Source organism: Perognathus longimembris, chromosome 21 (genome assembly GCF_023159225.1).
Source record: "Perognathus longimembris pacificus isolate PPM17 chromosome 21, ASM2315922v1, whole genome shotgun sequence".
Classification (NCBI taxonomy): domain Eukaryota; kingdom Metazoa; phylum Chordata; class Mammalia; order Rodentia; family Heteromyidae; genus Perognathus; species Perognathus longimembris.
This window is the reverse complement of record NC_063181.1, coordinates 31,632,899-31,660,151: the sequence shown is the minus strand read 5'-3', so window position 1 is coordinate 31,660,151 and position 27,253 is coordinate 31,632,899. Positions and strand designations below refer to the sequence as shown.

At 38.7% G+C, this 27,253-nt stretch overlaps 1 protein-coding gene across 2 annotated transcripts in view; it reads right to left on the bottom strand.

The window, feature by feature from the left end:
• Nucleotides 1-27,253, bottom strand: part of Zmat4 (zinc finger matrin-type 4) — a 400,198-nt gene that overhangs the window by 119,396 nt on the left and 253,549 nt on the right. The window contains exon 5 of one of the 2 annotated variants that reach the window (XM_048330717.1): nt 13,040-13,267. In XM_048330717.1, coding sequence (XP_048186674.1) covers nt 13,040-13,267 — 228 coding nt within the window. The remainder of the gene's footprint in view (nt 1-13,039; nt 13,268-27,253) is intronic. The other variant, XM_048330718.1, reaches the window with a different exon arrangement.

The following is a 27,253-nucleotide window of genomic DNA, read 5'->3' as shown; positions in this document are numbered from 1 at the left end:
TTGCCTAAAGTTAGTGCTCTCCCACTTTGCCACTTTTCGTTTTTGAGTGGTTAAGTGGAGGAACTTTTCTGCCCAGGCAGGCTTTGAACTTCAATCCTCAGATCTCAGTCTCTTGAGTAGCCAGGGTTACAGGCATGAGCCACCAGTGCCTGGCTTAGATTACTTTTTTGCATGGAGTTAGTTATAATCTTATAAACAAATGATAGTTTCCCCTTTCTTAAAATACAGATTTCTTCTGATTTTTCATCTTTCCACATGCATCTTATTTTGCCAAATTAATGCATGCTACGTACAAAGCCCAGCTACTTAAGGACCAGCACAATGGTCACATTTTCCTGGAGTCTTTGGAAAACACTGTGCTGAGTGCCTGCAAAATACTAACCTAGTTTTGGGGCTTAAGTTAAACAACATAGTCCTTCAGTAAACACCAGTGAAGACCCTTAGAGCACTGGGGGAGCAAATGAATTGCCTAGCAGCTTCTCCTGACACTCTCAGCCTCCCTGGGGTGGCCAGAATTGTTAAAGAGTGGTTGGAGTGACTTGTTCCTGCTTTTGTCCTTTTCTTGGTCAGCATTTTACAAAAGAGGGCAGTGATTTGCTTTATAAACATTGTAACTATTTCTAAAATAATGGACTCTTCTGAAATTAGCAATTCAGGTAGGTTTCCAATTCCCTATTTAATGAGTTTGTACATATGGTGGCAGCCATGTTACAAAAAAAAAATAAAGATTGCACTTTAAGATCCCAGATCATCTTTCTGGAACCTAGTCAGTAATGATGAAGAAGCAACCATGCTTTTTTAGGCAATGTTCATTTATTAGCATCATTAATAACAATAATAGACAAAAACCTGTCCCAGCCTAAGAAAGAATTGCCCAACAGGATGTAAATAGACTACTGTGAGTGTTCATCAAGTAGATTTTTTGGTTGGATTTGAGATCAAACAGAAATCTAAGTTAATACTCATATTACTCATTAAATATATATCTTCCCTATTAGCTTTTCCAAGGCCTTGCCAAGGTGTCTTTGAGAATTCAAATCTCTGGCTCATTTTTATTTAGCTGGGTGGGGGGCATACATGCTGAGTTGTGAACAGAGCAATCTATCTTTCCCCCTCTACCTCCCCCACTTCAGTCCCCTGTAGGCCCTCACCAGGTTTATGCACTGACTTGACCAGCGTTCTTGGCCTTCAGAATCTCCCCATTCCAATCCATCACACACTGCACCATACTGCCTGGAAATCTTCCTGCAGCATAAGTGAGACCAGTCATCTCCTTACTCAAAATAACTGTCAGAGGCTATCGGGTAAGTTCAGCTTTGCCTGACATGCTAGGCAATTTGTGTTTTGGATTTAATCTGTCCTCCCAGGCTTATCTCACCTACACACCCGACCTAGGCTCCCACCTGCCTTGACTTCTGATGGAGCTTATACTCTCCAGTCTCTCTATTTCTTTAGTCATTCAGATATCTACTCCAAGAAATCTGTCACCAACGTCCACATGTCCTGATTATAAATCCAACTTGGATACAGATTTTTCTCTTTGCTCAACTTCCAAAGCACTGTGATTCAAAGATTTCTAAGACATTTATTTTCATATTTTATATTTATTTCAGTAAAGATATTCTTTTCTCTGTCTCCCTTTTAAATCCTTTTAGATTAGGAGATAGGTGATAGACAATTCCTTATTCCCTTATAACTTTGACCATAGGGACTTTCCCATAGCAGAAAGTTCATATATTTAAATGAGGAATGATTGAAGGAATGCAGAAAAGGAAAATCATCTCCTCTTTGTATCACATTACATTTTTTTTTATTTACCACATTCACACTTAGGAACATGAGCCATTTAAGCAGTTTAATTATCTAACCCAAAATGTGGGCTCTGAAGATCAGAATGAGTCTACATGGAACAGCTGAGGTGTCAAAACACATTAAAAATAATAATGCAAAAATAACCAGGTGTAATCTAAGCTGAATATTTTTTTTCTGGCACCTCATCCCCTACCATTCAATTTAGAATTGTATTCTATAATTATCACATCTTAGGGTTCTATTTTCTGCTGCTTTTAACGAGATAAAATACGTACAGCTTTCAGAGATTGAAAATATTTGTATGAGGAAGAAACAAGCCCTTGTAATGGTTTAAATGTATTAAAAACTCACCTTCATTCATATAGTAAATTATGTCAAGTAAGTGGCATTGGGAAATGATTTATCATTTGTTTGAGAGTCCTAATTCTGCCCCATAGAAATTGTAGAATGTGAAGTACAGGCTTTCAGTTGGGTAGCAGTACAGCCTCAATCATGTGGGACTGTATCAACATCAGCCTATCAGTTTGAACACTCTGGGTAAGACATACAAAGGGACGATATGGACCTTGTCCTTGGGAAATCTTAGACATGACCACAAATGGATTATGTGGAGTAAGACTGCTTGAACCAAATGCTCAGTCCTGGCATAAACACTTCAGAAGACTGAAAACATCTGGGGATGTGGCAGGCCAGTTAAGAGTAAATCACAGGGCTTGGGATCTGTGGCTTAGTGGCTGAGCACATGCCTAAGAAGTGCATGACTCTGTATCCCTAGCACTGAAGAAAGAAAAACACAAAAGGAAATAATGGGCAAACTTGTTCCCCCATATCCTGCTGAATGTTCATTTGCACTAGCTACCCATGACTTGTGTGAGTGTGTGAGATTATCAGATGACACAGAGGAAAGATTTGCTTTGGCTCACAGGCTTAGAGGTTTCAGAATATGACCATGATGCCCTTCGGCTTAGAGCCCATGGTGGGGTATAGGGCAGAAAAGCCATTAACTCATGGCTGGAAAGCCAAAGAGGGAGACGAGAGAAACCCATCATCTCTTTCAAGGCATATCCCCCATGACCTGGAGACCTTCTACTAGACCCCACCTTCTATTTATTTTTATTAATTTAACTTTATTGTCAAGGTGATGTACAGTATACCAAGTGGGGGAATAAAGGCCTCAGCAAATGATTTGCAGATCCAGATTAGAGTAACATTCAAGCTTTTTCACATTTTATTCTCTTCATCAATATCCCAACTGTTATTGCTTCATTTGGGTCAAGTTGGTATAATTTCTCACTGGAAATTATAAGTACACTAAAAATCTTCCAACAAACCTTTCTAACTCCAGTTTATCTCCCTTCTAGTTCAGCTTCTATGTTGCAGTCTATAGATACTGTTTTCAAAATAGAAATATCAATATGTGATTTTTTTCCTGCTAAACTTCTTTAGCTCATTCTCTATTCTTCAGCTGTGCTCTTTAGGTAGAAGTATTCAACTCCCACTGTGACCTCCATTCTTTCTTCTCCAGGCTCTTCTGCTATTATTTCCAAGCACAGCTGTAATCAGCCATTTCACAAGAATCCTCAAAGGGCTATGCTCTGCCTCCACAGAGCCCCTATGCTGTTTCAACTCATGCTTCTCCACTTACCCGACCTGAACAGAACACTCTTTAGTTTTCCCTCCAAGCTTGCCTGATGCTGACGAATCTCTAAGCCTAGAAGTTCCATATGTCTATCCCTCGTGCCATCTTTTACATCTCCATTGTTTAGCAGTCTGACTGGGTTGTCTTTACCCATCCAATCCGATGACACTTCTTAAGCAGTGACAGAAATATTTTAGTCAGAAATGACAACTTCAAGGAGATACTATCAGGTCTATTTCCTGTGTGAATAACTGATGCTGAATACTCAAATATATTTTCTTTCAACAGCAGTTCTGTTTCATAGGAGCCAGCACACTGTTCCTTAGCTGGTTTTCCCCGATGACTGACGGGATCTCCCTGTTCTCTTATCTTGCTCATGGTCACCTCTAATAAAGAAACCTTAGCCAGTTGCTCTCACCTTCCAATTCCCAAGGAATTTTTGGTCTTTTCTTTACCTTTGCCAACCAAGAACCAATATTGAATCTTTTGCTGGAAATGTTTGCTACCCTGTAAATCAGCTAAGGGCTTAGCAAAGTGACTGAGCAGAAAAAGCAGGTACAATTTTTAAGAGCTGGTTCAATGTTGGACAGAATAAAGGAGTAAGTGGCCTAGAACAGATAGGAAACAATCCTGTAGATGGAGACAAGACAGAGCATTTGGATTCACAAGTGAAATGACATACAAATAACTATTTGTCCTTAGAAGAACTGGAAACATTTTACAATAAACTGCTAGAACCTACAAAATATAACCCTCATCTGTCCTCAACTTTCCTTTGATCCCTCTCATTAGTCACCCATGTGCCTAAGTCTTTCCCTACACAGCAGCCTAAGAAGCAGCTGATACCTCTGCTTAGCATATGCAGGTGCCATGTGTGTACCCTCCACTGCATTTCAGGTTGCAGATGAAAATCTCAAAGATTCTTGCTAACCTTCCTAGTCAAAGAAACTGCCTCTTGTCCTATTATTCATCCTAGAACTCTATGTCCTTCTTATCACAAGCTAACAGTGTTTGTTTCCTGTCATCTTTTCAAAGTAGGACCTCCTTTTATGGTTCACTGTATCATCTTTAGCACTTTTGACAGGTGCATTGTAGACATTCAGTAAATAGTAATCAGATGGATGGGAAAAGAGATGAATGGATAAGTAAATGTGTTAGAACTGAAACAAATAAATAAGATATAACAAACTTCTGTTTCTGAAACCTTGGCCCTAAGTCACTTGATTAAAACTTCTGCTCCTATCAAATCATATGGAACTAGGTAGCTCAAATTGAGCTGTTAATCCCAATCAACTTGGTTACCAAATTACTAACAGTTCCTCAAGCATACAGGGGTGGCCAGGTACAAAGAGGGAAGAAGAAAGAATTAGTTAAGGAGCATACGGAAGTTCTTAAGCTTTCAGATAGAAAATGTGATTTGTTTACACCAACTCCATCTCTATCTATGAGACCAGGTCTGGGCCTTGGGCTAAGAATACCTGGGAAAGGTGATGTATTTTCTACTGGCTTGGTTCTTCTGAGAATGAGTAGAAAATTTTCTATCAGGTGTTAGTTTAAAATAAACATAGCTACTGACCTAATGTGCATACTGCTTATATTGAATCCACTAGAATGTAAAATACTTCTAATTACAGTGTCTACAAGTATGTGAGAATATAGTGTTTGCCACACAGGTCAACTGCTGCTTGCATTCTGATTCTTATTGAATGTCCCTGTGTTGTCTGAGTCTTTTCTTTAAGAAGACAGAGTTTAGTACCCTACTTCCCCACCCTTTGAATGTAGCCAAACTCAGTGACTTGGTCCCAATGAAGAAGGTAACAGAGATAGTACAACATTATATTCAGGCATCATAAAGAGAATGGCTTTCACTGGATGCTCTGGAGAGCTCCATGTGGGAAGCTATCAGCCACCAAATCCAGCACATTCAAGATACAACCAGATGCTTCAAGGAAGGAGGCCTTCTCTACAGACAAAAATGACACATCAATGAGCCCTCTTTTCTTTCTTCATATTCAGCTTTTAAATTCACACAACACCCTCTCTTTGTTTTATGAATTATACAAGTTTTGACAAAAGCATATACTTGACCATTATGGGTAAGGTATGGTTTCCATTACCCATAACCCTCTTTTGCTTCACTGTAGTTGTCCCTCTTTCCCAATCCAAAGCCTGGAAACTGCTAACCTGTTTTTAGGAATAGAAATGTGCCACCTATAAAAGAAGATCCTCCAGCAAATGACAGCAGCCCTGTCATATATCTCTGCTGCGGTATTTAGAGAAACCTAGTCAAGTCACCTCAAATTCTTCTGTGGAAATAAGGAGAGATAGTAAATGTCTATTTTCAAGTTTGTTACAGCCAATAAGTTTTGATATAATGGCCCTTTGGATGCCTTTGAATAGTGTTTATGGTTTTACTCTGTCTTTCCTTTCATTGTTCTTGATGTGGGCCCACTGTCCAAGTACCTGTGCACAGGTAATGTGGGTAACAAAGGCAGAACAGTGACATTACATTCATATGGGAAAGTGGTCCATCACTTGGGATATAGGTAAAGGCTAGACCAAGACTGAGGAGAAATACATTAAGTAGAGCCAACTCATATCACACAGAAGAAATGTTTAAAAAAACAACTCATGTTCTGCTTGTTTTGAAGTCAACCTGCTTCTGACTCTCATGTTATTGTTACGATGTGAAGCCCTAAATAAGCTGATTGTATCCTCTTCAATTGAATCCCTGCTCCTGCTAGTAAAGGCAGCAGCTGCATAGTAAAGGGAGCTATTATGGCTAGTAGATGCTTGTGGGTTTGTTCTTTGTAGAACTCTGCCAGTCAAACAACAGGCCCCATGAAGAGTGAATAAATTTTTTCTTTGGATTTTTGACTCTTAAACCAGCTCATATGGAGTGAGAAAAACTATGGGAACTACCCAAATAAAGGTATGTAATATGCTTTGCAAACAATCCATCTCTGGAAAACCTATGCTTGCTCAATACTCAGGTTCTGATCAAGGTTTAAGGGGTGAGCAAGGAAGGGATGGGTGAGAATGTTGAGAGGGGTGAAACTGATCTAGATGTATTGTTTTCATAAACTGCTTTCTTAAATAACAACTCCTTTATACAACTTCTTAAAGATAATAAAAAATAAAAAAAGAATCTATTTATATTTAAGTTCCCCAAGCTCAACTATTTCCAAACAAAGGAGTGAATTGTTCAGCATTCTGGTTACTCAGTGATGAGTCACGGGGGATATGTGCAGCCGCCATCAGGAGGCCTGGATCTAGTCCTAACTTGGGAATCGCTGCCTCATGCCTGGGTCTCAGCATCCTGGGCATAATCCAGTAATGTCTAACATGCGCTCAGCATAGTCCTAACTCGGGAATCGCTGCCTCATGCCTGGGTCTCAGCAGCCTGGATATAATTCAGTAATGTCTAACATGCAAGCAGCATGTTTTCTCTTAGGATTCTTGGAAACATTACTACATTTCAAACTAGTTCTGTTGCTTATGTCTTCATATGAAAATTGTAACATATGAATCAGCCTTTCCTTAAAACTATAAGGGTTGTGAAATTTTCCTTTCTAAAGCTTTAAAAATGTTAAATTATAAAAATCTGTAAAATGAATATTCCATCCTTAACTAGCTATAATTTCATACTTTATACTGCTAGTATTTCTAAATAAAAGTGAGGGAGGGTATAACAAGTTTGACAAGAAAGGTACTCATTACCTTACACATATAACTGTAACCCCTCTGTAATCACCTTGACAATAAAAATAAATTTAAAAAAACAAAACAAAAAAAAAAAGGAAACTGCTTTCTCTCCGAGTTTTATGATGGCAAGAAAAAATTAAAATATAAAGAAAATCTGTACTTTCTGATCAATGAATTTCATAATTCCACAATTCAATAACTCTCTTTGTTTCCTATATTAAAATACATACCGAGGAGTAGAAGATCAGCATGTATTAGCTATACAGGGGTTTTCAGTGTCATTTCTGTGCATACCTACAACATACACCAATAACTCACTGAACCCTCACTATTTCTCTCTCTCTTATCCCCCTGAAAATATTTTTCTAAATAAATTAAAATTTAGAAATCAAAACAGATAATATTTTTATTCTGGAACAAATGACAGTAAAGATAAATCAATACCAGGTTATTCATATGAATAACTTCTAAGATAATCCAATTAATATTTATCTAGAAGGTTATTTCCATTTTCAAATTTGATTTCCCATTTGAGACAAAAATAAAGATAGCATAAGTAACATGGTACTAGTCAGGCACTGGTGGCTCATACATGTTAGCCTAGGTACTTTGTAGGCTGAGATTCAGAGGATTTTGGTTTGAAGCCAGCTGAGGCAAGAATCCATCCCCAATTAATCAGTACCAGCCATGAGTAAACGAGAAAGACAAGAAAGCACAAGGCCCTGAATTCAAAGCCTGATGCTGAGAAAGAAAAAAGAAAAAGGAATAATGTTAATAGTGAATTTCCAATGACAATAATATGTACAAAAATATACAGAAGCTACAAATTATTTATATTATTAGGTCAAATTCAAACACTAGGTAGAAAGTTATGTTTGTCACAGGGATCAAAGTCAATGTAGAAAAGGAAGCGGCATTTCCTATATATTAGTAACAAATAAATAAATACAAAATATAAATTCCAAACCATATATGATTTATGGTGTGATAAATGATATGAAACACTTGTAAATAAAGTCAGGTAATGTATAATACATATACATTAAAATATAAAATGTTACTGAGAGTACTTAAGGAATCATATAGAGAGATAGGATGGTCATTGATTACAAGACTCAATATTTTGAAGAATTGAAATCCCCCCAGATTGATATACAGATGGAACAACACTATCCAATATTCTCATCACCTCTCTATGTAGAGACTCTCAAGCTAACTGTAAAACTTACATAGAAATGTAAACAATTAGTACACCAAACAATCTTGAGACCAACAGTTGGAAAATTTATACTATCTTCAAGACTTCTGTGATGCTAAAGAAGTTAACAGACCATGATACTGGTATAGAAGTAGATCATGAAATCCACAGAACAGCATAAATTGTCCAGCAGTAGACTTATATACAAGCATTAGATTAATGAAAAAATACTTTAAGGTAAGTCAATGAAGAAATAGTAACAAATATTTTCAGCACAAGGTATGAAGCAATTATGTTAATATATAAAACCAAAGTGAATTCTAACCTCTATGTCACATCATAGTCTGAAATTAATTTGAGATATATCATGATACTAGGTGTAACAGCTAAAATTGTGAAAATTATGGGAAAAAACATACAAGAATAGGAGCACAGTCCAAGATTATAAAGGAATCACAAAAAAGCAATGATTACAAACTAAGCAGAAATAAGACCTGCAATTTCGAATGTCTGCTCATCAAAATGCTCATTTAAGAAAATAAGTATGTCTCAGGTTAGAGGAAAAAATTCACAATTCACCTATCTAATAAAACTTGTGAACAAATAATCCACAAAAATCTTCTACACATTGTTCATTAATACAAAAACCATCAATTTTTTAAATGGACAAAAATACAAACAGATATTTTACAAATGCAAAAACAGAAGTAACCCATATACACATTAAGTGTGTGATACAACTCATCACAAATGGAATATTAAAGTGGGTGCCAATTGCTCATGCCTGTAATTCTGTCTGTTCAGGAGGCTGAAATATGAGGACTATAGCTTGAAATCAGCCTGGGCAGAAAAGTCTGTGAGATTTAAGCACCCAAATTAAGCACCCAAAAAGGCTGGAAGTGGCGCTGTGGCTCAAGTGCTAGACTGCTAGCCTTGAGTAAAAATTCTCAGGAACAGCATCCAGGCCCTGAGTACAAGCCCCAGGACACACACACACACACACACACACACACACACACACACACACACACACAGCCATACTGAATATCTCTTGTGCCAACTAAAAGGTCTAAAATTTTAAAACTGTCCAAAGCAAACATCAGTGAGGATGTAGAATTCTATGTCACCTTGAAGATGCAAAATGCACAGGTAGCTTGGATTTTAACAGTCCCTTATGAATTTAAGAGCACACACAGGGTATAATCTGCCAATTCTGTTTCTAGATATTTGCCGAGAGAAATAAGTCCAATGTAAACAAAAATTAAAAAATATATAAAAGTTGAAGAAAAATGTTCATGAAAACTGTATTGAAAATGGAACCAAAATAATTCTAAGTCCTCAAGAAGATAGCAGATAGGAGAATGGTTGGATTTCTGTTAGCAACTATTACAAAGTGAACACACTGCTCTATAAACAAGAATTGGGTAAATTTTAAATAAAGTTAGAAACATATCCATACATTCTTTCTTATTTTATGGATAGAAAACTTTTACAACAAAACTAACGTTTGTTTTTAAAAGAAAATCAGATAAACAATCTCCTAGATCTGAGAATTGGGACTGACCAGGAAAAGTCACATGGTAATAAAAGTTGTATATAAATAGGATGCAAATGGATTATGCCTATAATTGCAGCTACTCAGGAGACAGAGATCTGAGGGGCATGGTTCAACGGAAGCCAGGGCAGGGAAGCCCATGAGACTCTTATCTCCAATTAATCATCAAAAAGCCAGATGTGAAGCTGTTGCTCTAGTGGTAGAGCACTACCTTGAGAAAAAGAAAAAAAAAACACACAAAAAACCTCAGGGACAGTACAAAGGCCTTGAGTTCAAGCCCCAGGAGGTTTGTTGCTTAGATGAACTGAAATGTGTGGTAGACTTGGCAAACTGCATCGAAGTATAACACTTAAAAGTTCTGTATTTTACTATATGTAAAATAGAAAAGAATCATAAGTAATTTAGGGTGAAATTATTCAGTCAGGATCCTTTGAGAAACAGAAGTGTTGTAAGGTTTCTATGAGAATTTTTCTCTTTTAAGTGACTTTCCTCCTTTGGCTTTTTCTGTTTATTAATCTAGCAATTATTGAGTAAGGAGCATGTGTTCACCACTATTTGGGATGTTTTGAACCCTTAACTAAGTAAGAAAAATGAACATAGATGTCTCCTTTCAAGTTGCTAACAATCTATAGACAAAGCAGGAAAGAACAGGAAATGAGGAAGAGCACAGTAATAAATAAATAAAATCGTGTTGAAAATGTGAGGTAGACTGTGAGACCAAGAAACAGACGGGCTTCCTATGACACAGCTGCATTGTGCTCCACCTACCTAGTGTCATGGTTACAAAGTTATGGACAGGACTGCATTGCTCATCAGCATTTTTGCCATTGTTAATTGATCATATTTTAGAATCTTTAGAATCATTCCAGAAGTCTCTGTGTGTGTGTGCATGTGTGTGTGTGAACATGCACACGTGAGCACACCTGTGTGTTTAAAAACCTTTTCTGGGTTACAAGGCTGCCTTCCTCTTCAAGCTGCTACAATATTAAATCTTTGAATAAGTCTCTAGCAGCATGCCACCCGGGGCGGTGGAAAGTTGGATTCAAGGCCACTGCACTCAGTGCTAATCACATTCCATGCGATACTGAGTCAGTCACATCGAGTTATCAAGTCAAAGAGCAGCTTCTTTGTCTTCTGTGTAAAGGACAAGCTGCTCAAATGTTGCAGAATTCAGACGCCCAAGCCATTACGAGGTGGCTGTACATAAAAATGTAGCATGGATAATTTAAAATAGACAAGAAGGATGTGCTGGAGGAATGGTTCTTCTTCAAGTCATAATATCTAGCACCAAACATGAATAAGGCCCATTTTTCTCCTCCACAGCTCTGCCGTGTAGGAGTCGTGGAACCTATTGTTTGTTATCGGCCAGCAGCAGCCGAGTCGCAGGGCGGCCTTCAGCGATGGAGAAACTCACCCTCTGCTTTTTAACAAGACACAGATTGAAAACACAAGAAATCCCCAGCACAAAGCAATAGGGCAAACAAACAGAAACCTTCTACATTGAAATTATCTGACATACTGGGATATTTAGCCCCATGTTACTATCCTAAGACTCAAAAACATACACAAAATAAAGCATTTATCTGCCCTAAATCACTATCTTGGGAAAAGTCTCTAATTAAGTGGCAATGTATGCCTGATCTTAAATCTACATGGTAGCAGAGGGTTCTTAGACATTTATTACCTCCATAACTTCTGTTTTCTGCCTCTTGGTATATACATCTTTAATTCTGATCACGTACAATGTATCTAGATAACATGTCATCTATCCACATTTCCAGTTCCAAGTCATGTCCTTTTCATGCATTAAGACTTTCCATTCAACATATTCAGAGGTGATGTGTCTCAGTTCATACAATGTAATTTTTCTTTTGGTTAAGAATCACCCCAGGATATCTCCTGTCCTAATTATCCCTCTCAGAGGTCCACAGTCAGGTTTAGATGCTAAGACTGCAGGTCCTTCATGACCCTGGGATGCATCCACAAAACTGACTTGTAAATTTTTGTCATTCACACCTTATAACTGTTATGAATAATGCTCCTTGGGCAATCCATAAAAACATACCTAATAGTTTAGATACCAAATATGAGGTATAGGATCAACAACACCTTCTGCAAAACAATTTTTCTGGAAAAATATCTTGCAAAATAGAGTGTGCAATTTTATTCTGCTCTATACAACTTACATGGATCTGGGACAAACAATAATGTTTAGGTACCAGGTGCTAGTGGCTCATAACTATAACCCAAGCTACTCAAAACATGGAGATTGGGAGGAGTGGGGTTTCTAAGCCAGTCTGGAAATGAAAAATACTTTCTGAAGACTCCATCTCAACTAATAACTAGGGCTGGTGTTACATGCCTGTATGCTACCTGTAATGTAAAGTGCAAGTAGAAATACTCTAGGCCAGTCCAGGAATAAAAATATCAACCTATCTGAAAAATAACCAGAGCAAAATAGGCTGGAGGCATGGCTCAAGCAGTAGCACGACTACCTAGCAAGGCTGAAGCCCTAAATTCAAACCCCAGTGCCACCAAAGAAAACTGAAAAAGATTTAGGTAATGAAAGCATGCTTAAATGATCACTGATGGCATTCACGGGACATTCACAAGCTTGGAAGTGACCCTATAGCTTCCAAGCCTCCGTTCAGCAGTTTCAGTGATATTCTACAAGCTTCAACTGGTAAGTGTCCTTCTGCCATCCGGAAAGACCTGTCAGAGGAGAAGGTTGTCTGAGAAGGCGATGGTCATATTTGCTTTATTTTGAGTAAATTCATAAAAGCCCATAAGGCTGAAGCAATGCCACTGGGCCTTACAATATCATTTCTGCTGCTCACCTACAGAGGCATTTATTAGAGAAAGTGTTGATGAATAAAACAAAAAGATAAGGATCATACATGGGCATGTCTGACCTGAAGAACAGAGAAGAAAGGTAGTGAAGTGAATACTCTGAAACATCACAAAAATAGACTATATCTAACTGCTCACTTTCAATCCTCTACCATTGCTTTTAAGTGAACCTCTTATTTTCATTAGTAAACAAAATAATAAGCAGACTCACCCCACTTTGTGAAAAATCCTTTCATGGAAAGCTCAGTTTTCTGGCAGAAATTAGGACAGTTGCTCTTACCTCTTAGTTCCCCCATATCCAGAGTTGTCCCAAGTTGTTCTAGCAAAGCAACTCTTGCTGCATTCTTTTTGTGTTTCTTGCCATCATAGTGCTGCTGGGCCATCAGCGGATTGTTAAACCAGGCTGCGCAGAGCCCACAGTATCTGTCTGAGTCTCTTCTTTGATAGGGAGATGCGACCACAGGAGCAGTGTCCACTTGAGGCTGCTTCAGTGAGCTCAGGGGTGCTGCTGTGAGAGAAAACCAGAGAACCACAGACTGGGTTACACCATATCTGAGCATGCTTGCCCCTGGCACCTGAACACAGAAGAGTCTCAAGTTCATGGGAGAGTTCAAAAGTCCATGAGTTTATTAGCAGCAGAAGTACTTCTGTCAACATTTATTTTGAAAGGGACATAGATGTAAGCCTTTAATGAACTGAGCTCAGAGTTCGCATATTTTTATGCCAAACTGTGATAACTGAGGAGACATCTCTTAGTGGAGAAATAAAGCCTATTAAACTCTTGAAGGTAAAGGAGTGTCCTATCATTCAAAATGAAGCCAGTGAATTAAACAGTGAACAGTCATGATTTGAAATGACATAAGGAATGAATTAGACATGTGTTTGCTATGAATGGAATCATTAATAATTAGAAAGTCTTTCCTAAATGATAGAAGAGGTCTTTCAGTGATGTGAATCCAATTAGGGAATTCATGATAATTTTGTCCATTACTCCTGTTCATTGGGACAGGCTGTTTTGAACTATAACTGGCTAAAATTGATGGTGAAACTAGACTTCCTTTTTGTTGAAAGGCCAAAAGAAAAACAGTACAGAGCAGATGTTGCTTATTTAGACTAAAAAGGCATATGCCACTATTTTGAGAATGCACTCCAGCTATTAAAGTAAAACATTTTATTGTGAAGTTACAGTTATTTCTAGCCTAGAAAAAAAAAAAGAATTTAACTTGAAGGGGTTTAGTAATGGAAAATAAAAATAACTTTTGTGGGCATCATAGCATACAAATTGCTTCCATCCTTACAATGACTCTGCCTTGGGCTATTGTCCTATTTCTTACATGACTGACTTCAGAGATACCAAGTGACTTGCTAAAGGTGAGTAATCTAGTTACAGGAAAGAAAAGACTCAACACCAGACATTTCATTTCTAAGGCCAATGTTCCTTCCAATACCACAAGGACTCTGCTCAAATTTGAAAAGCAGAGTTTTTACCCCTGTCATTTTTGTATTGTATAAATTTAGTATAAATTCTGATACAAGTCTTCTGCAAACAGTATATAAATTCTCCCGTGGCTCATTAGTGATATGAAATTTGGCAGCATCGTCTCTGTATCCATTGTCTCCATGATGTCAGATGCAATTGGCACAACCAGGAAAATCAGGGTCATTGTTCCAAGGAAATCAGAGGTCTGCACACCAAAGACAAACTAATGAACCCCTTAATCTAGTTCCCAAGTTCTCATAGTGTGTGTGTAGAGTGCCAAAACTTTTAGATTAAATAACTCAAATAGAAATATATGCTTTCTAAATGATGAGGGTTTTCTGTTTTCTGTACTGTGATTTGAAGTTGGGGCCCACAAGCTCATTTAGCTTACTTTCTTGACTGGTGCTTTACCACTTGAGCTATGTCTCAGATCTAGCTTTTTGCTTATAAGTTCAGAAATAAAGTCTCAAGGACATTTCTACCCAAAGCTGGCTTTGAACCTCAATCCTCTAGATCACAGCCTCCTGAGTAGCTAGAATTAGAAGGTGTGAGCCAACGATCTTGGTTCTAAATGACATTTTAATTTAGGCAATTGCTACACTATGCTTAACATCTCAAGAGGTCTTTATCCTCTTTCTAGAGGTGTTATCAGATCAGGAGTCCTAATTTCCTTAGGTTAATCCAAATACTAATAGTTCAGAGACTATGGTAAAATATTTCTGTGATTTCTAGCTTCATTGCTGAACTTAGTAATCTATAGCTATCTACACAGAAGCAAAATTCAGATCTGTACCACAGATCCCAGTACCATTCTTCTGTGGCTCAGAAAAGCTTATAGAACCTGTAAATACACCATTGACCTGTATGTAAAAGGATTTCTATCCACTTTTTCCTTAACGAAGCTGCTTCCAAAGTCTCTCACATCCTTATCATTGTTTGTGTTGTGAAACTATATAGACACATATTATTTCTGATGGCAATGGAAGACATTTCACATATTTATAATCTGAATGAAGGCTGATTCACGAAGCATATTTTTCTCTAAACCAGGCCCTAAAATGCATTTCAGTCAATTTTATCAGCCAATAAATACATCTTGAGGGTGAGATGCACAAGAAAATATTCACCCAAAAGACAACCTTATATGCATATAGAAAAGTAATTTGATGCTGTATTGGGTTGTAGCTTTTACTCCTAAATAACTCCACTATCTTACAATGTTGAATCTGAAAAATTAAGTTTTATTTTGTTTCATATTCCATCTGTCTTAACCTCAACTCAGTTCATATTCTCTAATTGGTATGAAAGCATACCAAGCCCACAGCACAGAAATAGTCTTTTTGTTGTTGGTGGCTTTTTGTGTCAATACAGAGGGCTAACCTCAGGGCCTGTTGCCTGGCTTCTTCGCTCAAGGCTAGTACAAAAGCCACACCTCCACTTCTGGCATTCTGATGTCTTAATTAGACATAAAAATCTCTCGGATTTGTCTGCCCAGGCTGGCTTCCAAACTTGATCTTCAGAGCTCACTCTCCTGAGTAGCTAGGATTTCAAGTGTGATCCACCAGTTCCCTGTAGAAATAGTCTTGAATCAAAGTCAGAAATCTAGTTGGGTTAGTGTTCACCCTCATTGGGCTGTGACCCAATGAGGTCTCTGGTTTCTACAAGGTTAAAGTTCAGCATTATCTTCTCTTTTGAAAGTAGCATTCTTGGCAGTCACAGGTTCATAAGGTAGGGATGGAACAGACTGCCGAAGTTTTCTCCAATACAGCTTTGACTCAATGCCAAATATGGAAATTATGTGGGAGGAGAGCATTTCCAAGCTTTGATGATCAAATATGTGTGTACACGGATCATAACATTCACAAGGTCTGGCAAGGGTGTGTTATTCTAGTAAATGAATGCAAAGTAGCCTAAAGATTACCTTGTGAGTTAAAAGCATTCTTTTAACCAAACACTTTAGTTGACATGTAAGGTTTATTTGTATTTCATACTCTATGTATTCATTCTAATTGGAAACTATTTAACTCAATATTAGCTTCCTCCTGTTTGTAAAATTTACAAACAAATGAGTTATTAAATTTAAAAAGTTGTTTTTGCACATTTCACTTACTCAATTTAAGAACTCTTTATACTGAGGCCAGGCACAGTAGCTCACAAATATAATTCCAGGTACTCAGAAAGCAGAGATTGGAGGGATCATATTTTGAGGTTAGTCTGAACAAATAGCAAGATACAATATCAACAAACAAGCATGCCATGGAAGTACATGCTGTATACATAGTTATGCAGGAGGTATAGGTAGATGGATCATGGTCTGGAGCCATGATACATGACACATGGCCTGGAGCAGACATAAGACCCTATCCCCAAAGTAACTAAAGCTACAAAGATTGGGATATGGCAAAAATAGTGTTTGACTAGAAAGCAGAAGGCCCCGAGTTCAAAGCATAATACTGTCAATCAATAAATAAACAAATGCGCATGTATGAGACATCTTCAGTTGATCATATTGGACTGTTGAGGCTGGGAACCAAGCCACAGGATGTTCTCAAAACCTCTCTTGGACCACACCCTGCTCAATGTGCTCATACTCAGCCCCAAGTTTGAGCACCTTAGAGCACAATACTGCCAGATCTTCTTCGAATGTCACTATGAAATAAAGCATTCTTAGGATGGGAAGGACAATCGTATATTATATCCAACAAAAGAAGTGCTCATTTTCCTGCAGGCAATAGAACAAATATTTCATCTTTATCCATGAGACAGAAAGAAATAACCATTATTCACTTCCACTGAAACCCCAGTTTTTCCATTTTACCAAAACACAGCACTCCACAGTAATGACTAATTTTATAAATTAACATGGAAAAGGTTGAGTAGTGATTCTGATTCATTTTCCTATGAAGAACTGTAACACACATTGAGCTGTTGTATGATCTCCGTTTGGGGAAGGTTCTGTTATCAGTCTGGCCCGAGGCATATCCCACCCCTCTTCTCACAGCTTCACACATGGCCTGCAGATGCACCTAAGTCCATTTGCTTGGCAAAGACCTGAATACTGAGAAAAGAACTCAACCGCTTTTCTCTAAAATAACAGAGTGACTGCACAGACCATTTGGCATTTCTTAAACACCACCTTGTGACCTTAGTTGTGCTAATGTATGGATATTAATAGAGGGGAAAGTAGATCACAAACTTCTATACTTTTTTATAGTCACAAAGACATGTTTATTTAATAATAATTATCCACAACGGTTGCTATAAATCACAAACCTGTTTTAAAAGCTTTCCTGGAAGTTATTTTGTCTTTTAAAATTTTTCTTTATTATTATTTTTGTTCATAGGGTACTGAGGAATCAAACCCAGGGCCTCACGCATGCTAGGCAAGCACTTTACCACTAAGACACATTCTGAACCCCAGTTATTTGGTCTTAACCAGTGCCAGTGAGCTTTTTTGATTCAATATTGTGCATTCAAACTATGCATACTCAAAAGAAGAAAAAATGGGACCGTCCTATAATTTAAGAAAACTGCTATTGCAAACATAATTAAATGTTTTCTGCTATTAATTTACAATATCATATATAGAAATGAAGTTACAAGGTATGAGAATTATGAATATACAGTGACAAAAATTGCTACTCGTTAACACAAGAGTAGGAAAGCTGGGAGCAATATGCAGCATGAGAGGCTAAAGTGATCCAAAGATTAGGAATCACAGTTTGTTACCAATGTTTGCATGCAAAGCTTTGAATGATACAATTTTAAATACGTTTAAAGCAAAACATTTTTAAAAAACAGCCATCTTCACAAACTGACCTTTATGAACATTGAAGGAAAAGACGAAATGTTAATCCTAAAGTATATAAAAAGGGAAAATCTCTGCAAAGGTAAATTAATTGCATTTCTTGAGGTTGTTTCTATCCAAATATGAATGCCTCTTTCTGATTATGAAAACTGACCGTAGTTTGAGCCGTTCAAGGATTCCAAATGAGCTCATTTGCTCACCTAAATCTGTCTTTGTGATAAGCCTTGAATACTACACCTGATCCAGTTCTTACAATTCCAAACTATGATGGTTTCAAGTTAATTTTTGTAAGCTAGGATTACCTCAGAAAGAAAGATCTTTATTCTTTAAAATAAAAGGCTCTAACAATTACAACCCAATCATCTTAGTTCAGTTTCAGAGCCCTGATTCTAAAAGTTTAGCTCATCTGTTCTACCATTTTAACTTCTACACTTTTGTGTCTGCTATTTTGTCTAACACATGCCAATAATCCCTTACTATAATTCAGAAAAAAACAATAAAAAAAATCTCTAAACTCAGGTTATCAAACCTTGACCTAACCTAACTATGCTCTTGTTTATTTTTCATTTGTTTATACTATTTATGGTAAATATGAATATAATATGTAAAATATAAAACCATAGTATATGATGTATGTACTGAGGTACATACTAAAAATTCCTAAATTTCTAATTTTCTATTTTACCTACATTTTCAATAAAAGATCACATTATCATTAGCATATATATAAAAATATCCTAATGGAACATTATTTTGTACAACCACTGTATGCTAATTTTCAAAAAGAAAAATGATCATGGATTTACAATCAATCCAGAGCAACTAAGACAGATTCACATTACTCTAAGGCTTGACACACTCAAAACATATCAGCCTTCAAATCTGACTTCTAAGAATCACCTGGTCCTGAATCAATTTCAGGAGTTTTATTTTTTTTGCCAGTCCTGGAGCTTCAATTCAGGGCTTGGCCATGGACCTTGAGCTTCTTTTGCTCAAGGCTAGCACTCTAAAACTCTACCACAGCACCACTTCTGGATTTTTCTGTGTATATGATATTGAGGAATTGGACTCAGGGCTTTATGCATGCTAGCCAAGTACTCTACCACTTAGCCACATTCTCAGCCCTCAGGATGATTTTTATGGCTTGTACAAAGTTGGTCAGGAAACATTCTCAACAGCCATGTGGATGAGAGTTCTGATATAATGAGAGCATGAAATGATAGCAATCTGTGTTGTATATGTGTTTTTCTTAACACAATAATCAGAAAATAGTTAAGGATAAAAAATGTTTCCATAGCACCCTCTGTATGGGAAATTAGAACATTGTCTGCACTCTAATGTGCCATTGTCTGCAACCCAACTCTCACCATAAATGGTGACAGCCACAGAGAATGTAGGTCCTGTCTTTTATTGACTGAATGAATCTTCATCATACACCTGAGTAAAATAAGACAGTAACAAAAATGTATTGTTTTTTTTCTGAACTGTGTCATGAGGGCAATATATATAAACAAGTAAGTAACAAGATACTGATTGAGTGAAAGCTAAATTGTAAGGCCAATATGTCAAAGTATAAATATATACCCCAGTTTCCTTCCTTGGGGATACTGAAAGTCACTATTTTCTCAAATATCTGCCCATTTGAGGTGTGGGGAGGCAACCTATTTTCAGATACTACAAACTATGTACACTCTGTAGACAAGTACTCTCAAACCAGGAAGTCATTTGCTGGGATCCATTTATTTAGGTATCTATTACTCTGGCTTCTGATATGATACCAACCATCACAGATTGTTCAGCACTGACAGGGTTTCCAGGATAGTGAGCTTTCAGAGCAGAAGCAGGAAGAGAACTTGAGAAAACTGGAATGATGTAGTCCCTGCCCCAGTTTCTGGGACAGATGTTGATTTAACATCACACTGGGAAAGTAGATATTTATTAAAAATCTGGGAATGATTGCTAAAAAGAGCAGAATATATAAGGTCTACAACTAGATCAATTTTTATCAGATAACCAAGATAATACTTTTAAATTTACCTATCTACCTACCTATCATGTATCTGTTATGTCTAAAGCCTCTCTCTCAATCTTTCTTTCTTTCTTTTAATTTTTACCAGCCTTCATCTCTCTCTGTCTTCCTTCAACCCCGTTTTCCTTCTCTATATTTTTTCTCCTTATCTTCCTCTATCTATACTTCTCCATACCGCTTTCTATCAGATTCTACCTCTCTGTCTCTCTTTCATCCCCCTTCTCTCCTTTTTTTTTTTTTTTTTTTTTGTTGTCTATTACCAATTGCTATTACTGGTTAGGTTTCAAGATAACACAATTTAGGCCATACTCACTGGCATCGGGAGCTCCTGTCATGGAGAACGAGAGCTAGAAACTTAATCTATAGTACATGGTTTTCTCAACTAAGGCATTCTTAACTCATAGTGGAAATTTCCCCCCAGTTGTGTGCTGTCACACAGTTTACTCAGTTGTGTGTGTTCAGTGAATCCTCAAGTTTAACTATCCTCAGATCATGCTTGACTAGTAAGACAGCCGCAAGTAAATGGAATGACTCACTTAGCAAAAGGCCCTTGATTAATAAGATTCCAAGAAAATAGGTGGCACCATCACAATAGGGAGGCACTCCAACTTGCTCCAACCAAATAGTGAGCTGGGAACTCAACACCCAACACCCCATCAAGAGACCAGCAAACCCCAACAACTAGAACAAACAGAAACACAGGAAACAAAAAAGAAGAAAGAAAGAAAAGCTTATAATCTGCACAGAGCTGGAAAATCTCTGGGGTACCCAAACCCCCCTCCAGACTGAACAGGGCCAGGCTGGGAAAACAGCCCCAGCACCAGTGAACAGGTCTGCAGATCATCAGCAACCACAGAAGCAACAGCAGAAAAGTCCCGCCATGAGTGCAGAGACCACACAGCAGGAGCTCCACAGGCCCCAGACTGCGCACAGACTGAACCGAGCCAGACAGCAGCACGTGACCAGCGGTGCAGGGACCTAATGGCTGGGACCAGACAAAAGCAAGGGAGCCATGCACCATGGACATGGAGAGCCAGGGCCGCCACTGCCGACAAATGATCGCCACACCCCAGCCTGGAAAAGCCCACAACAGCACAGGACACACACACAATCCAGGACCCGTAAGTTCCCCATAGCCACACACACACCCCCAAATGAGAGATCAGCTCGGGAAGAGACCCAAAACCTGAGGTAGAGCTCTTCACAAGGGGACAAAGAAGCTAGAGCTCCCTCCCTCCCCCTCCCCACTCCGAGGGAAGAAAAGAGCCCCATATCTGGCGGCTCTAGGACCCTACAGCTCCTGGGAGAACACAGGAGCTAGCAGCAGGTGGAGGAACTCCCAACAAAGTGGCCGGGAGACACCTTAGGCCATCATCCCCCAAAGCCCCAGCTGGGGAGCCTGAATCTGCCCGTACCAGCCCCCCCAGCAGGGACCCGGGGACTGGTAGGCATTTGAATGCCACCTGAGGCACCCTGGTCTGCCTGAACTTTTTGAACAACAGTCACAGGCTTGCTGGTGTGAAATACCAGCCCAGCAGGGTCACCTGGGCCCAAGCACACGGCCCCCTCACAATGGAGGCACAGAGAGTCTGTGGGCACCAACCCACGCCCAGACACTGGAACCTGCTGGGGACCATGCATACCACCCCACAGCAGAATCACGAAAGAACACAAGCACCCTCCAACAATCTGGGGCAGCGCGTCCCCAAAAGAAGCACAAGAGTGCATGCACATCCCCCCCAGAGAGCCCATGTGGGTCAGTGTTCTAGCCTTCCAGCAGGAGGGTCCCGTAACCACTCCCCTGCGGGAGCACACAGGTGAGCAAGCTGCCACTCAGTGGCAACACCTGCTCTGATTGGTGCACTCCACACAGGTGGGCAGGCCACCCCTCAACAGTAACACCTGCTCTGACAGGAACACTCTACACAGGTGGGCAAGCCGCCCCTCAGCGGCAATACTCAATCTGAGAGGCGAGCTCTCTTGACCCACAGCAACTAGAGGGGAACGAATCAAAAAAGAGAAAAGTCTCCACATCATGCTGAATCAGCGACTCACGAACTCCCAACAGGGGCCCACAAGGGTCAGCACAGTACAGCGCAGAGCAAGGTCCCACAGAGAAAGCCACAGAACCTACCCACTCCTAACTATGCTGAGGGTCCAAGAGGGTCCCGCTCACCCATACGACAGTAAGGTACAACAGCCGAACTCAAACCCGGAGCCAGGATACAAACAAGTCCCTGCTGGCGGATCAGTGTGAACCAGCACAAAGAGAAGCCAAGGGTGCCACCTACAGGCCCCCAAAAGGAAGTGCAGGAAGCAATCCATAACTGCTTCACTCCAGATGCGTAAATCACAAAGAAATATTACAAATTTTACGACAGGTCAAGCCAACTCACCAGCTCCAAAAGGCAGTACGACCGAAGAGGAGATGGAGAATAAAAAACAACTGAGGCTAAGATAGCAGAAATGATCAAAAGCCTCAGGAACGAATTCAGAAAACAATTCCAGGAATTTAGAATGGAAGTCTCAAAGGACCTTCAGGAAGTCAAGAAAGAAATGGAAGCAAAAATAGATACAGTCTACTCCTCCGTTAAAGAAGACCTTAACACCCTGAGAAACGAAATGCATGAAAAAAAATAGATTCAAATCACAACTCATTAAAAGAAGAAATCACCACAATGAGAGCTAATCTGACAACCAGAAGCAGCTCACTCGCATCAATGCAAACCAGACTCGAAGCCACATCACAAAGAATTGATCATATTGAATCTTGAGTCTCTCTTTTGGATGATGATTCGGCTGATAAGGACCAGAAGATTACCGCACTCCAAGAAATTGTCAAACTCCAGGGCAGACTAATCCAGGAGATGGTGGACAGGGAGAAGAGATATAATCTGCATATAATCAGAATAGTTGAAGGAGAGGAGTATCAGAGCAGAGGTATACAACACATATTCAATAGAATTATTACAGAGAATTTCCCCAATCTCAAAAGGGAAAACCTCACCCAAATAACAGAAGCATATAGAACACCTGGCAGACCAGACACTAGAAGAACACCCCCAGACACATCATAATCAAAGCCTCAGATTTCAACAATAAGAAACATATTCTGAATTCAGTCAAAACAAAGAAAGAACTACATTTCAATGGAAAAAAGATCAGAATCATGGCAGACCTCTCCACACAAACTTACAACACAGGAAGAGCCTGGAAAAATACAATCCAAGTCCTCCAGGCCAACAACTGCCAATCCAGAATTAGATACCCAGCAAAATTAGAATTTAGTTTCGAGGGAAAAACCAGATCTTTCCATAGCAAAGAGGAACTAAAGGAATATGTGAACAGAAAACCAGCCTTACAGTGAATTGCAAGAGAGGAACCCCACCCCACAGAAAATGTACAGGACCTCCTGACAGAAACAAAATGAAACTACAATAACCAGAGCCCAACAGAAAGAGCCGCTCAATAAAGACAAGAAAGAAGGGAGAGGAAACACGGCCTAACAGGAAAACGGAAGGGAAAAATCCACACCTATCCATGATCTCTTTGAATATTAATGGTATACATTCTCTGATAAAGAGGAACAGACTGACAGAGTGCATCCATAAACAAAAAAATGCTATCTGTTGTCTTCAAGAGATCCATCATACAGCAAGGGACAAAAACAGGCTCCGAATGAAAGAATGGAGCAAGATTTTTCCAAGCAAATGCACCTACCAAAATGGCAGGGTTAGCCATCTTGATTTCAGACAAGCTATACTTCTCATTAAAATCAGTTCAAAAGATAAAGAAGGACACTACATTTTAATACAAAGAAAAATCCAGAATCAAGATATCACAGTCATAAATTTATACTCACCAAACAAGAGGCCCTAAATATGTCAAACAAATTCTTTTAGAACTACAGAACAAGATAGACCCAAATACAATCATATTGGGAGACTTTAATACCCCACTCTCTCCAAGAGATAGATTCAACACACAGAGGAACATACTCCAAAATAGATCATGTCATAGTCCACACAAAGAACCTCAGCAAATACAAGAGTATTGACATTATCCCATGTATTCTATCTGATCACAGTGGAATCAAGGTAACCCTCAATAAAAAAGCATACCGCAGAAACTACACAAATACTTGGAGGCTAAACCCTTCACTGTTATCTAACACTTGGGTGACAGAGCAAATTAAGGACAAAATTAATGAATTCATAAGCCACAATTACAATGAAAATACATCACGCAGAAACCTATGAGATACACCAAAGGCAGTGCTGAGGAGCAAGATCATTGCCCTCAGCACTCACATTAAAAGAATGGAATCAGAATGGGTAAATAACCTCATTATGCAGCTAAAATGACTGCAGAAATAAGAAAAAATTCAATCTAAAACGACTAGGAGAGATCACAAAGATTAAAGGAGAGATAAATCTGATTGAGAATAGAAAGACCATTCAACAAATAAATAAAACTAAAAGCTGGTTCTTTGAGAAAATAAATACAATTGACAGACCCCTTGCAAGACTTACAAAAAAAAAGAAGAGACTCATATCTGTAAGATCAGGGACTCCACCGGAAAAATTACAACAAATACACAGGATATTCAAATAGTCATAAAAAATTATTTCCAGAACCTTTACTCACTAAAGAACAAAAATTTTACAGTAATGGATCAATTTGTAGAGAAGTATGAACTGCCCAAAGTGAATCAAGAAGAAATAATAAACCAATAATTTACAGTGAGATACAGGAGGTAAACAAGAGCCACCCAACAAGGAAAAGCCCAGGCCTGGATGGATTCACCAATGAATTCTATAAAACCTTCAGTGAGGGCCTAACACCAATACTCCTCAAACTCTTCCGCAAAATAGAAACAGAAGGAGAAATCCATAACTCATTTGATGAAGCTAATATTATACTCATCCCCAAACCAGGCAAAGACCCAACAACAAAAAAAGAGAATTACAGACCAGTATCACTAATGAACACAGATGCAAAGCTCCTCAACAAAATATTGGCTAACAGGATCCAGAAACTGATCAAGAAAATTATACATCAAGACTAAGTAGGCTTCATCCCACAGATGCAAGAATGGTTCAACATCTGCAAATCAATAAATGTAATTCACCACATTAACAGAGCTAAGACCAAGAACCACATCATCATCTCAGCCTATGCCCAAAAAGCCTTTGACAAAATACAACACCCATACATGTTAAAAGCCCTGGAGAGAATGGGAATAGAGGGCAAATTCTTTAAAACAATAAAAGCCATATACCAACTGCTAATATCATATTAAATGGGGAGAAACTAAAACTATTTCCCCTAAACTCAGGAACAAAACGAGGATGCCAACTATCCCCGCTTCTATTCAACATAGTGCTGCAATCCCTTGCCATAGCAATAAGGTAAGAGGAGGACATCAAAGGGATCCACATTGGCAAAGAAGAAATCAAACTATCCCTATTGCAGATGACATGATCTTATATCTGAAGGACCCAAAAACTCAGTCCCCAAACTCCTACACCTAATAAACCATTTTGGCAAAGTAGCAGGATACAAAATCAATCCACAAAAATCAGCAGCTTTTCTGTACACCAGCAATGTACAAGCAGAAAAGGAAATTATGGAAAAATATCATTTACAACAGCTTAAAAAAAAGAATAAATTACCTAGGGATTAATCTAACTAAAGACATGAAGGACCTATTTAATGAGAACTATAAAAATCTGAAAAAGGAAATCAAAGAGGACTCTAGGAGATGGAAGGAACTCCCATGCTCATGGGTAGGCAGAATCAATATAGTGAAAATGGCCATATTGCCCAAAATGTTATACAAATTCAATGCAATCCCCATCAAGATCCCAGCTACATTCTTCACTGAAATAAAGGAAACAACCCATAAATTTATATGGAACAGCAAAAGACCTAGAATAGCCAAAACAATTCTAGGCAAAAGAAGCAGCACTAGGGGGAATCACAATACCAGACTTCAAGCTCTATTATAGAGTCATCATAACAAAAACAGCCTGGTATTGGTATAAAAACAGACCTGAAAACCAATAGAATAGAATAGAAGACCCAGAAATAAATCCAAATTCCTACAGTCAGCTGATATTCGACAAAGGAGCTAAAGACATACAACTACTGGTGCTGGGAAAACTGGGCAGCCATATGTAGAAAACTCAAAGTAGACCCTAACCTATCACCATGCACCAAGATCAACTCAAAATGGATTACGGACCTCAACATCAGACCTCAATCCTTGAAACTACTGAAGGACAGAGTAGGAGAGATGCTAGAACTTCTAGGCACAGGAAGGAACTTCCTGACTATAGTCCCAGGAGCACAACAGATAGTGGAGAGTCTCAACAAATGGGACTACTACAAAATAAAGTTTCTGCACAGCTAAAGACATAGCCACCAAACTAGAAAGACAGAAACCATATGGGAAAGGATCTTCTCCAGCACAGCAACAGACAAAGGCCTAATATGTGTCATTCATCTATAGAGAACTCAAAAAACTAACCCCCTCCAAACCCAGTAAACCAATTATTAAATGGGCAAAGGAGCTACAGAGAGACTTCACAGGAGAAGAGATAAAAATGGCAAAGAAACATATGAGGAAATGTTCAACATCCCTGGCAGTAAAGGAAATGCAAATAAAAACAACCCTGAAATACCACCTCACTCCAGTTAGAATGGCCTATACTCTGAACTCAGGCAACAACAAATGCTGGAGGGGATGTGGGGAAAGAGGAACCCTTCTCCATTGTTGGTGGGAGTGCAAATTAGTACAACCACTTTGGAGAACAGTATGGAGGTTCCTCAAAAAGCTCAGCATAGACATACCCTATGACCCAGCCATACCACTCCTAGGCATCTATCCTGAATAACAGGTCTCAGGATACAAAGACATCTGCACTTCCATGTTTATCGTTGCACAATTCATAATAGCCGAAATATGAAAACAATCCAGAGGCCCCACTACAGATGAATGGATACAAAAAATGTAGTACCTGTACACAATGGAATACTACATAGCGATTAGAAATGATAAAATATTGGTATTCCCAGGAAAATGGTCAGAATTTGAACAAATAGTGTTGAGTTAGACAAGCCTAGAACACAGAGAACAAAAGGGCATTGTCTCTTTTATATATGACTGTTGGGG